The 13,523-nt window shown below is 48.7% G+C and overlaps 1 protein-coding gene across 1 annotated transcript in view; it reads right to left on the minus strand.

Annotated features, from left to right (window-relative positions):
• The window catches only part of LOC112113988 (cat eye syndrome critical region protein 2), a 131,719-nt gene that overhangs the window by 35,669 nt on the left and 82,527 nt on the right, over positions 1–13,523 (minus strand). Inside the window, 4 exon segments of the mRNA XM_024210488.1 lie at positions 4,842–4,891; positions 5,556–5,660; positions 6,229–6,368; positions 7,491–7,674. Coding sequence (XP_024066256.1) covers positions 4,842–4,891; positions 5,556–5,660; positions 6,229–6,284 — 211 coding nt within the window. The 5' untranslated portion in view covers positions 6,285–6,368; positions 7,491–7,674.

A 13,523-nucleotide genomic window follows, 5' to 3' on the forward strand; every position in this document is an offset into this window, starting at 1 on the left:
GGTCTGGAAGATCATGTAGGCTACTTCCAGGTGGAGTGACCACTTGTGGTAAGAGGAGAAGGCCCTGCTGAGGTGATCCGCTAGCATGTTCTTGACGCCAGGGAGGTGACAAGCTTCCAGGTGGATCTCGTGGTCAATGGAGAAATCCCATAGACGGAGAGCCTCTTGGCAGAGAGTCGATGAATGTGCTCCCCCCTTGCCTGTTGATGTAGAACATCGAGGCCGTGTTGTCCATCAGGACTCTCACCACCTTGCGCAACAGGTGAGGTAGGAAGACGCTGCATACCAACCAGACCGCTCTGAGTTCTTTGACATTTAGGTGTACCACCATCTCCTCCAGGGACCACATACCCTGGGTCTGGAGATCTCTGAGGTGTGCACCCTAGCAGAGGTCCGAGGCGTCTGACATCAACTCAGTGGAGTGAGGGGGGTTGTTGAACAGAACTCCCTCTAGGACCGTCTCACAATCGGTCCACCACTGCAGTGAGGCGAATACTGTTGGGGAATGGTAACAATATTTTCCAGGTGATCCCTGGACTGGGAATAGACTGTCGCCAGTCATTGCTGCAGGGGTTGCATCCGGAGCCTGGCATGGTGGACAACGTATGTGCAAGCTGCCATGTGGCCCAGCAGATGCAGGCAGACGCTGGCTGTAGTCAGGGGGAACGTGGACACCTCCGTGATAAGGTCTGTCAATGTCTGAAACCTTTCTAGAGGCAGGAACGCTCTGGTGCAGGTCAAGTCGAGCACCGCCTCGATAAATTCTATCTTTTGCACTGGAACTAACGTAGACTTTTTGTCGTTCACCAGTAGGCCCAGGAAGTGGCACGTGGCTTGCAGCACCCCAACATCCTTTTGGATCTGAGATCTGGGGCTACCCTTGACCAGCCAGTCATTGAGGTACGGGTAGATCATAGACTTATATAATCATAGAATATCAGGGTTGGAAGGGACCTCAGGAGATCATCTAGTCCAACCCCCTGCTCAAGCAGGACCAATCCCCAGACAGATTTTTGCCCCAGATCCCTAAATGGCCCCCTCAAGGACTGAACTCACAACCCTGGGTTTAGCAGGCCAATGCTCAAACCACTGAGCTAGATCTGGATACCCTGGCGCCTGAGGTAAGCTGCCACCACCGACATGTACTTGGAAAACACCCTTGGTGCTGTCGCCAGGCCAAATGGGAGGATCATAAATTGGTAGCGGCCAGGTCCCACCGTGAATCGGAGAAAATGTCTGTGTCCTTGGAAGATCGCTATGTGGAAGTACGCGTCCTTTAGGTCGAGGGCAGCATACCAATCTCCCGGATCCAGGGAGGGGATGAGAGAGGCCAGGGAGACCATACGGAACTTCAGCTTCTTTAGGTACTTGAGGTCTCGCAGATCCAGGATGGGACGTAGACTGCCCTTGGCCTTTGGGATTAAAAAGTATCGGGAATAAACTCCCCTGTTCCTCTACTGTAGAGGAACTTCCTCCACCGCCCCTAGATGTAGCAACCCTTGAACCTCCTGCATGAGGAGATTCTCATGAGAAGGGTCCCTGAAGAGGGACAGGGAAGAGGGCTGGGAGGGATAGAAAGAAACTGGAGGGTATAGCCCTGTCCCATTGTGTTCAGGACCCAGTGGTCCAAGGTTACAGTGGTCCACGCAGGGAGGAAAAAGGAAAGGCGGTTGGAAAAAAACCAGGGAAGATGGATCCAGAGAACAGTCTGGTAGGTAGCCCTTGGGTGCACCCTCAAAACAGTAGCTTGGCCCCTTGCTTATTACGGGTGGAGCCCAACTGAGCAGGGGGTGGAGAAGGGTGGCTCGGGCGGCGCTTGTAGCCCTTGGCCTTCTTGTGAGGCAGGTCCTGTTGAGGCTGGCTCCCTTGTCCCTGAGGCTGTTGCAGTTTGAACCGCTTACGTGCCAGGCCTGGGAAGTACAGCCCTAGTGTTTTCAGGGTGGTACGGGAGTCCTTTAAACTGTGCAGCTTGGTATCAGTCTGTTCTGCAAACGGGGCCTGGCCGTTGAAGGGAAGGTCCTGCATCGACTGCTGAGCCTTGGTGGACAAGCCCGAGAGGAGCAGCCAGGAAGCTTGCCACATGGAGATGGTGGAGGCCATGGTGCGGGCTGCAGAGTCCGCCGCGTCTGAAGCTGCTTGGAGGGCTGCTCTGGCCGCCGTCATGCCCTCCTCGAGGATTGCCCAGAAGTCCTTCCTGGACCCTTCGGGGAGCGAAGCCTCGAAGTTGGCCATGGCCTGCAACATGTTGTAATCATAGCGGCCAAGGAGGGCCTGGTGGTTGGCCACTCTCAATTGCAGGCTGGAAGACGAATAAACCTTACATCCAAAAAGATCCAGCCTCCTTGAGTCTTTGTTTTGGGGGTAGCCCCGGGTTGACCTTGCTTCTCGCTGTGGCTCAACCACCAGGAAATTGGGGGCCGGGTGAGAATATAGGTACTTATGCTCTTTTGTTGGCACAAAGTACTTGTGCTCGGCCCTTTTGGAGATAGGGGGCAAGGAGGAGGAAGTCTGCCACAGGGCAGTGGTAATCTTTGATACCCCCTCATGAAGGGGTAACGCCACTCTGGCAGGTGTCGAGGTGCAAATGACATCCAACAGGGTCTGAAGCCTCCCTCAACTCCTTGGCCTGAAGCCCCAGGTTAGATGCGATCCTCTTCAATAGTTCCTGGTGCGCCTTAGCATCATCCTAAGGAACTGGGTGAGGGGGCCCCGTGATAGCCTCGTCTGGCGATGATGAGGACGATGCTGGTACCGCAGGAGCCTCAACGTCCATTGGTGATCCAGCAGGCTGCTCTCCTGGGTCCTCCTGGACCTGTGGGGTCCTTCCCCCCGAAGTCTCAGGGACTGGCGGGGGTTTGGATGTCGAGGTTGCTGGCCTGTCCGCAGCTCTTGACACCAATCGGGCAGCCTGGGAAGGCTGGGTGAACCCTCAGGGTTCCATGGGTACCATGGCACCGCCCACTGTGCCTGGGGCCATGGGACTGGTTTCAGTGCTGATGATGTAGGCAGCACCACAGGCACCGGAGGCTGCCCCGCAGTTGGGAACCTTGCTCGGTGCTGGAGCTGGAGCTGGAGCGGTCGCTACCTGGCGACCCGCATCGGGCGGAGCGGCGGCTCTTATCTGACTAGTGCCAGTTGCTGCGCCTGGAGGCAGACCTGTCTGAGTGAGACAAATATCTTGGTTGGGGCCTCGGGGACTGACGGTGTTCGGCGGATTGGCGTTGGAAACACGGCAATCTAAGCCTTATGCTACCCGACCGGGACAAGGAGCTATCACAAGCTGATTGCTGAGAGTAACTTCCCGAACGCAGCGATCCCCGTCTCGGAGACTGACAACGGCCGTCTGGTGACTGGTGGCTTTGGTCCCTCGATCGGTCCCGGGATCTGTACCAAGGTCTCGGTGACGCGAGGGGTAGGTCTTGGTGCTCTTGCCGGGGGGGCGCATGCCTCGATGGGTCTACGTCAAGCTACCAGTGAGGTACGCCTCGAATCCCGCTGTCGGTGCCCAAGGTCTGGGGACTGAAAAGGGCTCTGCTGAGCCTGTCTCTCTGAGGCGTGACGACTTCGGGTGGGTGAGCGGTGGCGGGATGTCCCATGCGATGGGGAACGGTGCGGCTGAGGCAGAGACGTACATGTCGCTTATGTGCCCTTCGCCCAAGCAACTTAGGCGTCTACTATGTGGATCGCTGACGGGCATAGGCTGTTTGCAATGATCGCAGGGCTTAAAGCCTGGGGACCAGGGCATGCCCCGTCCCCTGGCTGAGTCCTGTTCGGGACTAACAAAGACTTCGAGAACTACTAGTAAGGGTAACGGATTCAACTACTAGCTATATTACAGGATTTTACAAAGTTCGCAAGAACGGAGAACGAAACAATGCTAGCCAAAGCAGCAGATGTTCCAGCATGTCACTGGCAGCAAGAAGGAACTGAAGGTGGGGGGAGCCGACTGTGCCCCTTATACCGCGCCATGTGGGTGCCACTCCAGAGGGTGCCGGAGCCGGTCCCCTACGGAGAATGCTGAGGGAAAATCTTCCAGCACCGGTGCATGTGGCGAGCACACACACCTAATATGGAATGGACATGAGCGAGCACTCGAAGAATAGGCAGGTCTAACCCGTAAGTAATATTCAAACCAGTGGATTCTCACTGGTTGTTTGAGAAATGAGTCTCCCACCCAGTCCCTTTGGAGAAACTGTCACAATATGTTGGCATCTCACCTCACTAACTCCTTGTGGGCCAAGGGCTCCCCAGTAAGGACCTGGAACATGGATTTCCCTAATTCCTGGTTTACACATTACTGACAGTGTATACAACTGACACCAGATGGGAGACAGGCAAGGAGAATATTTTGTTCTCCTACAATACTACCCACCCTGGTGACTCTCTCCCTTTAACAGAGAGGGCAAAATGCATCTACCACAAACAGGATGTGTGTCCACATGGCCTGTGCTCACCCCTTCTCAGGAGAGCATCTGTCCATACATAGTCTTTCTCTACTGACCTTAGTGCGTGAGTAGAGGAGGATTCCCCCCGCAAGCCTATTCCAAACTCAGGCCTCCCACACAATAACCTAATTCATTAGTCACTCCTCATCCCAAAACAGTGCTTTGTTATACAGGAAGCATTTGGCTGCCTATGCTCCTGGGAATAAGTTAGTCTATTTCTTTAACTGCTCATGCCAAATACAATCAGAACCAATCGGGCTAAAGACACAGGGCACCACTTCCAGAAAGCCTCTCACTGAACAGACCCTCCTCCTTCCCTGGGAATCTTGTCTCTCTTAGCTTTGGATGATTTTAAAACTGCAATAGCAGATCAAATTCCTCCCATAATGTCTTTACCATTTTTCATCTGCGTCTCATGCACAAGCGAGTTCTCTTCAGCCTTCTCCCTATAAAGAAGAAGGCAATCATACAATGACATCACCAGCCACTGAAATGCAGCCACTTCTGGGGAAGAATGCAACGGCTGTTTAATGCACAGCAAACACCACACAAATTTTGTACAGGAAGTGAGAAATATCCTATTTGAACGAAACTTCGAGGAAAATTATGTAAATGGCCAAACTGGAATGTGGCCAGGATATAACATCCCTACTCTTGTGGCTAGAACCAGGAGATCGTTAATGACTTCAGGTAGGCAGGACTTTGGTTTAAAATAGCATCTAAATATAGTCGCTCTGGCTGCAATGTGCCCCCTAGCAACATGCAGCTCAAAGGGGTCAGTACGGACTCAGTGGGAAGAACGGCATCCACTGTTTCACCCACATTGCTTCCTGCAACACCTGGATTTTCTTTAGAGTCCTCACCCAAGTACCAACCCAGTCTGTCTGTGCAAGATGATTTGAGATCATGGCTTCAGGGGTATGGTTGCAGGGAGAATTACCTTTGGACTCCCAAATGGAAAAACACAAATTGGGGTGCAGGGGATCTTCAGTACCAATGAGAGGCCCCAAAAGGTGCATCAGTACTATCAATGCCAAGAAAGACCAGCCAGCTTTCCTCCTTATATGAGAGTATATCACATAACCATTCCAGGAACACCCTTTTCCTTACAGCAACAGATTCTCCTCCAGCAGTTTCTTCCGTTTTGGGGGTCGCCCTCGTCTCTTGCCTGTTTTCCCAGGAACATTTGGGGTGTTTGTCTGGCCCCCACTTCCCCTGGAACACAATGAAAGGTTAGAAAATATCTCCTGAAGAAAGGAATTGTGGCTGGCAGGGGAGGAGGGAGAGAAGAGTGGGAAAGAAAAAGGAAAAAAAAAAAAATCAGAACAGCTGCTATGGGCCCAACTAGGGGAGGGATTAACTACAGCAGCCAAGTGGGAGGGAGGGAGGGAAGAACGGGACTACCACTAGCTGGGTGACTAATTCAGGAGCAGACAGTGACTCGTAACTGCTGCTGTCTCCGAGGGGCAGGTTGCTTGGAATGTGGTGGTGGTGGCAGAGGAATCTTCCTACCCCACTGGCAGATTTTTGTAGTGCCATGAAGGCTAAGCGTGGCTTTAGTCGCCTTACATCAGGATTTAGTTACTGGTGCATTTGTCAATTTTACCCGTGTCCTGCACAAATTCAGGCCACCGTCACCCTCCCAGCAACAGCGACAGTCAAACAGATTTTATTTAACTCCGATTTATTGCTGCATAGTCCATTCCGCTCCATTTGCCCTGCCCTCTTCTCCCTGTTTACCCGGGCGGTGTGGAAATTAGGAAAACTTCAAAGCTGTTGTTACCTGTCTGAAGCCAGCTCTCCATTTGATTTCCCCTGCACTGGCTCTTCTTTGTACATACGAGTGCCATAGAAATACCAATAGAGGGCGCCATTACTATCCTCACCCAGTGGTTCTACACGGAGGCTGTCTGCATCCAAACCCTGCATTCAGTTGGGAGCAGGCAGTGAGAGAGACAGTGACAAGTTGAAAAACAGTCGCACTGTCACTCAAAACACGCTGACATCCCTCCACAAACACCCCGCCCCACCCCCCACAACACATCTGTTCTGATGCAGTTCTGGGAAGATATCACTCTAGAGAAAAGAATACATTCCCTCTCCACCTAGGGAGAGATTTAGATTGGCATTTCTAATTTGCATGCTCTCTTTAGTTTTAATATTTCATTTTTGGTGCTCGTGACAGTGAAGGTCTAATTAGCCCTGGCTAGTGTCATGCCAAGCATGGGAGGCACTGCGGAAACTTCCCACATTCAGCTCTCCCAATACACTTTAATAATGGGGGATGGTAGGGGCACTGCTGCAGGACAGAATTGCACTCCTAGCTCCCACAGCGCTGCCAATACCCTGGAAGCACTGCCAGATATTCAAGTCACGCTCTTCAGAGATGTAGCCAATCAGGCCAATTTACGTAGTGATGTTTGTGCTGCGAATGCATCCATGACAGAGAGACCCTACCACTTGCCTAGATTCTTTGTAATCCGACATAACCCAGGGCTCCAGAGGTGGAAAAAGCACGACTATTTATTCACTGCACTACCGCCAAGAACATGACTTTAAAACATTTCTTTTTGATTAAAAAAAAATTACATCTCCAAGCCCGTAAAATACACAGACTATGGGAAACCTATGTACCTCACTAAGAGGCTGGCTCAAAAAAAACCCAACCCAACCCAACCCCCTTGAACATTAATAGAAGGAGAGAGAATGGGGAAACCCCATCACCAATATTTCCAAAGCTGGGTCTGGAGACAAAGAGAAAAAATGGACTTTAGAGAGAAATACTTCCACGCTATAGTTCAAATCCCCAGTCTCTTCTTGCTCCCCAAATGGACAGACTAGAAACGCCACAGGAGCATCAGTCCCTAAATGGCCTGTCCCCTTGGTTGGAGGCTGGCTGATGTATACAAGCAGTGGCAGGAAAAAGGAAAGACAGCCTCCATGAAGGCAAACATTTCCCTCCATCCCCACCTAGGTTTCACAACCCAGCCTAGTTCCCTGTGGCTGCCATCTTCCCCATCAGACAGCTGCTGTGGCCCAAAGCACCTTGAGGAGGTTGAAGACGTCATCTGCATCAAGCCGGTAATCGCAGAGGCGGTGCAGGATCTCCACGCGGGTGCGCAGCGGCAGCTCCTGGAAAGTGGATTCCCGTAGGGGGTTGGGTTTCCCTTCCTCCAGCTCCCAGCGGTAGTTGATAATGTCCTCAAGGTAGCTGTGAAACGTCTGTGACCTGATCAAGAGAACAAGTCCCCCCTATTGTAGGTTAATATGCAAAAAAAGACAGGACTTAGTGGGGGTGGGAAATGGAATTAGAAGATCCTGGCAAGGCTGAAAGCTGTGCCTTGCTGGCTCAGCACAACCTAACTGAACTTAATATGTAGCGGGAAGTGGAGCGACTGACACTGGGAAACTTTCATGAATGCTTTTAAGAGCTGTGTCCTAGGACAGCCAGGGCTAGTTAAAGCTGTGCAGCTAGGCTTGACCCTCTCCTACCTGCTGGTAGTATTCCTAACTGAGACAATACAGGATTTTGCATCATTTAAAGCCTCTTTGTTAGTCTCCCTCCTTTTCATCACATTAGGTAGCTGTTCAAATCAGCGCGGACTCTGACTTTTATAAAAGGAAGATGCAATGGAGCATTCACAGACAATTCCGATCCTCTTCTGCCTTCCTCCATTTTAGCTCACACCATCATTATCTACCAGGCTCACTGTCTCTCCCTTTTCCCTGGTCGTATCCAGGGAATTTTCCCTGGCCATACAGCCAGGTAATTACCAACTCCGGCGCCTTCTTCCAAATCATTTTGAAAGTCAGACCCTTTGTTGTCCTAAAGGGTAAAACACTTCTCCATGCCCGGACTACTCTGTCCTCTCCGGACAAAATGCAGTTACCAGAATTATCTTCCTTGCCTGACAATAGGACCACATTACTCCTCTCTTTGAATCTCCTTTGCCACTAGCTCCCCACCTTGCCCTCAGTACCATATTAAACTTCTTGTCCTCACCTTACACTGAAGGTTGCTGTAAATAGTAACAGTTCTGGTGTAAGTGCTGCCCTGTCACACCTTAGATTGCTGACTGTGCTCAGATAAATAAGTGTGTGTCTAATTTTAGATGCAGCTTGTTCTGAGCGTGGAAGTTTCAGTCTACAGAAACTGGGTGAGATGAAGCACCAACTGTTAAAACTTTATTTGTTATGAGTGGTGCTACTGCCTGACTCCTGTGACTTGCCAGCATTCCAGACCTGTGGTCTGTAGCTGCAAACATGCCTTTCTCTCACACATAGGAAGTTTGTGTGTCTGAATGGACACTACCGGATAGCCATTCCCACATGCGTTCATGGAGGCAGCTCAGCTGGATCCTTTTTGGCACCAGCTGACTGCCCTAGACAATGCAGGGAACTATGCCACAACTGCAGAATAGCCACAAACCAAACAAATACGAAACTGTAACCAAAAAAAGCATTAAATCTTTAACAATCAGTCTGGAGGAAGACTACTGAGAACTAGCAAGAAGGTCAGATGTTAAGAGAGGGAGGAAGAAAGAAAAGATAGGAAAGAGGGGTCAAGATAGAATGGCAACCTGCAGGACCTGATGGCCACAGCCTTTGTGGAAGAAACGTCCACCTGACAGTATCTTATAAATGAGTGAAGAGATGCCTATGTCCCCACTCTGCAGATTACTCCATATGACCCTGTTTCTTTCTGCACCTCAAGTGGAAAATGACTCCTTGTTGACTGACTCCATTTCCCTGAAGGAGTTTTACCTGACCTCCTATAGTATTCAATGACAGTTACTTGTATAGAATTGGATATGGTGGCTTTAGCAGCTCTGCCGTTGCTCTTTTCCACCTATGACCGGGGGGGGGGGGGGGGGGGGAAGCACATGCCTTTCTGAATGTCTTTGTTCTGCCCAACTAACAGTGGACAGCTCACCTCCCAATCAAGTAAATGCAATGTGACCTCCTTGAATAGAAGGAAATATTTCTACTGACATAATAAGGAGGGATTATTTTAAGGAAGAATTCCTGTGCCAGCTGAAGTACCCACTTTGTGGGGTAAAAAGTGCAGAAATTGTTTTTTGTTAGACAAAACAATCAACACATACAGCCTTCTATCTTAAATAAGAGCAGCCATTGGTTCAAATGGTTGTTCCATGACACATTTCAGGGCCAAATTCAATTTCCAACTTGCAACTGGGAACTTTAAAATGGGCAACGTTTGGTTGCTGCCTTGAAAACCTGCAGACAGGATATCAGATTCTCTTTATAGACTGAGCGCTCCTAAAACTTCTATTTGATCACACAGAGTGCTTAAACATTTAGATCTTTAATGAAGTCATCAAATAAGAAAGCGAGGCAATACTTGACAAACTTTTAGAACAGATGTCATGCCTGGACCCCATTTCCTGGAAATATGCTAACTATATAAAATCTCAGACAACTTCCTTCCAGGTTTGAAGGAATAAAGCCACAAACTAACAACATCCAAATTCTACCCTCTCAAGTTCAAGATGTCAGAATCTGATTGAACTTCGAGTCAGAAGATCATCTAATGAGGGCAGAATCTCGGGGGAACCAAACCGACATTTCCAGGTTCCTGGAGAACAAGGGCCCATGGGGCCAAGAAGGAGCTATCAGGAGAAGTATGGCTTTCTCTGTTCTGATTTTTCTGGCTGAGCCAGAATTGGAAAAGAAGGAAAGGCACACATCAGACAATTGGACCACTGGAATGAGAATGCATTGATTTTCCTTGCTCTCCATTTTTGTTGCTGCTCAGAGAAAACGAATCGATCCATGAAGGTCCCCATTTCCAAAAGATGATCGGAAGGACCCGGTCATTTAATTCACATTCTCTCTGGGAACAGGGGTTGTTGACTCAACCAAATGGTTTGAGTTTTACTTTTACGTAAGGGGCTAGAACTAGACGTAATGTCAGCCCGATATCAGCTGCACACAGCCTCTGTTCTCAGGAGTGCTCAGTGTCTCTCTCATCAATTTGCAAAAGCTGCTGCTGTGTGTTTGGCGCTTTGAATCAGGACAGAATGAGAACACGAGATGGGAACCAGATGTCTCACGGCATTCCCAATAACCCTCAACTCCATCCAGCCAATTTATATTTATCCTCCTCTCTCGGGCTGGCCATTTCCCCCAGACAAGCATGGGTCCATATGTGGATTTCACAGCCTGTCAGAAAAACACCCATGATTTTTCTCACCTCTAATATTTCTATTAATGGTTCTCCTCTGGAAAGGGTTCTGGAGCAGTCCCCCTCTGTTGGAGATGGAAGAACCTGCTGGGAAGATTGTGATCTGACTGTGCAAGGACTCCTGTTGGCGATCCCTTACAGATAGTGGACATGCTTAGGTCTCGTGTTGCACTGCCCATTAACAGTGTCTGAGTCCAGGAGTTGAAGGATCACCACCAGATTAAGGTGGGGCATCAAGATAAGTTCTACACCATACCTAGATCTCGACCATTTTCAGAGTCCTAAGGTGTACCACGTTCTGTGAAAAGGTTAGGGAACGCTTGCTGAAGCTGATCATAAACCCCTGAGTCTATAGGATTTATTACCTGTTGCGAATCCCAGTGAGCTGTCTGTTTGGACTGGGAGCAAGGCAACAGATCATCTAGATATTGAGATTTGCATAATTCCTTCTTCTGCGGTTATCAAAATCACCATAACTAAGGCTCTGTCTACACTAGCATTTTTGTTGACAAAAAAATTTTGTCGGTCAGGGGGTCTGAAAAAAACCACATCCCTAACTGACATGTTTCACCACCAAAAGCGCTGGTGCAGACAGCGCTATGTCGGTGGGAGAGCAGAGCTACTGCCACTCGTTGGGGGAGGTTTATTTATGCCGGTGGGAGAGCTCTCTCCAGCTGGCATAGAGCAGACTTTACAGCAGTGCAGCTGTGCCACTGTAAGGTCTGTAGTGTAGACATAGCCACTGTCCTCTTCTAAGAGGGAGGCTGCCTGCACCTTTTCCAAATCAGGCTCCAAGATATTAGAGTGTGACTGGAAGACAGAAGACTTGCTTTTGTTTACCAATAACCTGATTCAATAACACAGTTCCAGAGTCTATCTCCACTTCCCATCAAGAAGAACACAGGCCCCTCACAGTGGTCCAAGTATAGAATTATTGCCACATCATCCTTTCTTACAAGGAATACCCACTGCTAATTTTGTAACAGAAAAACCCAGACCAACTTCTGACTGTCAATATTGGATCAAAAGGAAAGGTGTGATAGTGAACTGGAAATATACCTGAGGCAGAATTTTTTATGGTTGATGTTCAGCTAACCCTGGCACATGTAGTTGAGCATTCTGAAGGTTCACAGATGCCAAATAGTTGGCTGGACTCATTGATACAATATTTGTCATGTTACTGTATTTTAAATCTCTTGTATATTAAATGCTACTTCACCATTTTGCCTATTTTCTTTGTAACAATGAACGAGTAAATGCCACAGAAAGCTGGGACAATGGCATGCATGTTTTAAGCTTGAGAGGGAAACAACATTATTTGGGACAGAACTAAGAACTGTGACATAACCTCAAAACTGTAAGGGGGCCCAGAAGTAGTCCTCCTCTACCCCCTACCCAAGAGTTCTCCAGAATGGTAGACTGAAGGAATCTGGAAACAATGAGACCAGGAGTCTCAACCTTTCCCCTCAAGAAACATCGGGGTGAAAGGAATGGTCACTCTACAAGTTCCTTCTACTGCTTGGCCAATCAGAGAAAATAATGAAAGATATATTTATGTCTGGTTACAGCTGTGAAAATTGAAAGACTTGGGTTTCTTTTGGCTAGCCAACACAATACCCCCATCCCTTTTTTTTTTCCTGCAAGGTCCTTATCAGCAGAAGTCTATAGGTTCCTTGAACAGATGACTCTCAGTATACAGAAGAGGCTATTGGAAAGTCTCTCTCTAGCTCAATAGTCAAATATCTCTACAGGACAGACGACCACCATGGAGTCCATTTTGGAAGCGAAGAACATTCGTTTTCCCTTATCAGCTGGCAGCGTGTAGTTTCTGAATAGACAAAAAGGGGCAAACTTAGTTTTGGGAGTCACTCAGTGTTAATGAGAGCATTAACTGACAGGTGAATACAAGATATTTTCCCCTCTACAGTAAGGGCAGTAGTAATAGTTGAGGTCAGGAGAGCTTAATTCTGAATAAGTAGGGAATATTTTTTTTTTCCACAAAGGCAAGTCCTCTAGAAGGAAGTGGGGAGGATTTCTGGTGTTTGTTGAGATGACCTCAGTCAGATATCATTAGCGGGGTCAGGAGAAGCAAAGACTACTTCAGGAACAAAAAAATGTAAGGGCCTAGCTAAGGTTTTCTCCCTCACAAATCAATCAGTCTATCATGACTTGTCAAAAAAAAGAAAGGTTAGGCTGACCTTATCAGAAGCAATGTGAGTTACAGCTGCAGGCCTGGCCTTGGGCTGGGCAGTGGGGTAACAATGGAGGCCTTTTTTTACTGTACAAATTAGCATTCTTATCTTTAGAGGGGGAGGGAAGTTCGAAGGACCAGCTTGTACCCTAGGCTAAAGTCTTTGAAGCTACTGAAAAGCTAAGTCAGGCAGAATGGAGGGGAGCAAGGTATTACCCCTTCAGGGAAAATAGTTTAACTAGTATATTCTCTACCTCCTTCAGAGATTTCTGTGATGCAAGAGAGTTATCAGAATTGGTGGAGGCCAGTGTAAAGTAGGCAACCTCAGAGCACCAGTTTAGACTGTATGCAGAGCATGGAAAATGGAATGATCCTGATGGTCTAGCACTGCCATGCCAGATAGGTGTCAGAGTTATACAGGGACAGAGCATAGCAGAACCAGTGCGACAGGGGTGAGGAACACCTTGCCTCACACCACTCTTAGGTGACGTGAACTCTTCTGGCTCATGCTTGGAGAACATTAGTGGACTCTGCAGGGAGCTGTGGACAAACGAAGAGTCACTAGTAATAATGGTTCCTAGGCAAGGGCAGGAAAAAGAAGCGTAATGGGGGAAAACAAAGCTCAAATGATCTCTCTGCAATTTCAAGGCATGGAACGTGATGGCCTTTTGTCCAAGAAAAC

The sequence above is a fragment of the Terrapene carolina genome, unplaced genomic scaffold (genome assembly GCF_002925995.2).
Source record: "Terrapene carolina triunguis isolate 2854851 unplaced genomic scaffold, T_m_triunguis-2.0 Scaffold190, whole genome shotgun sequence".
Taxonomy (NCBI): Eukaryota; Metazoa; Chordata; order Testudines; family Emydidae; genus Terrapene; species Terrapene triunguis.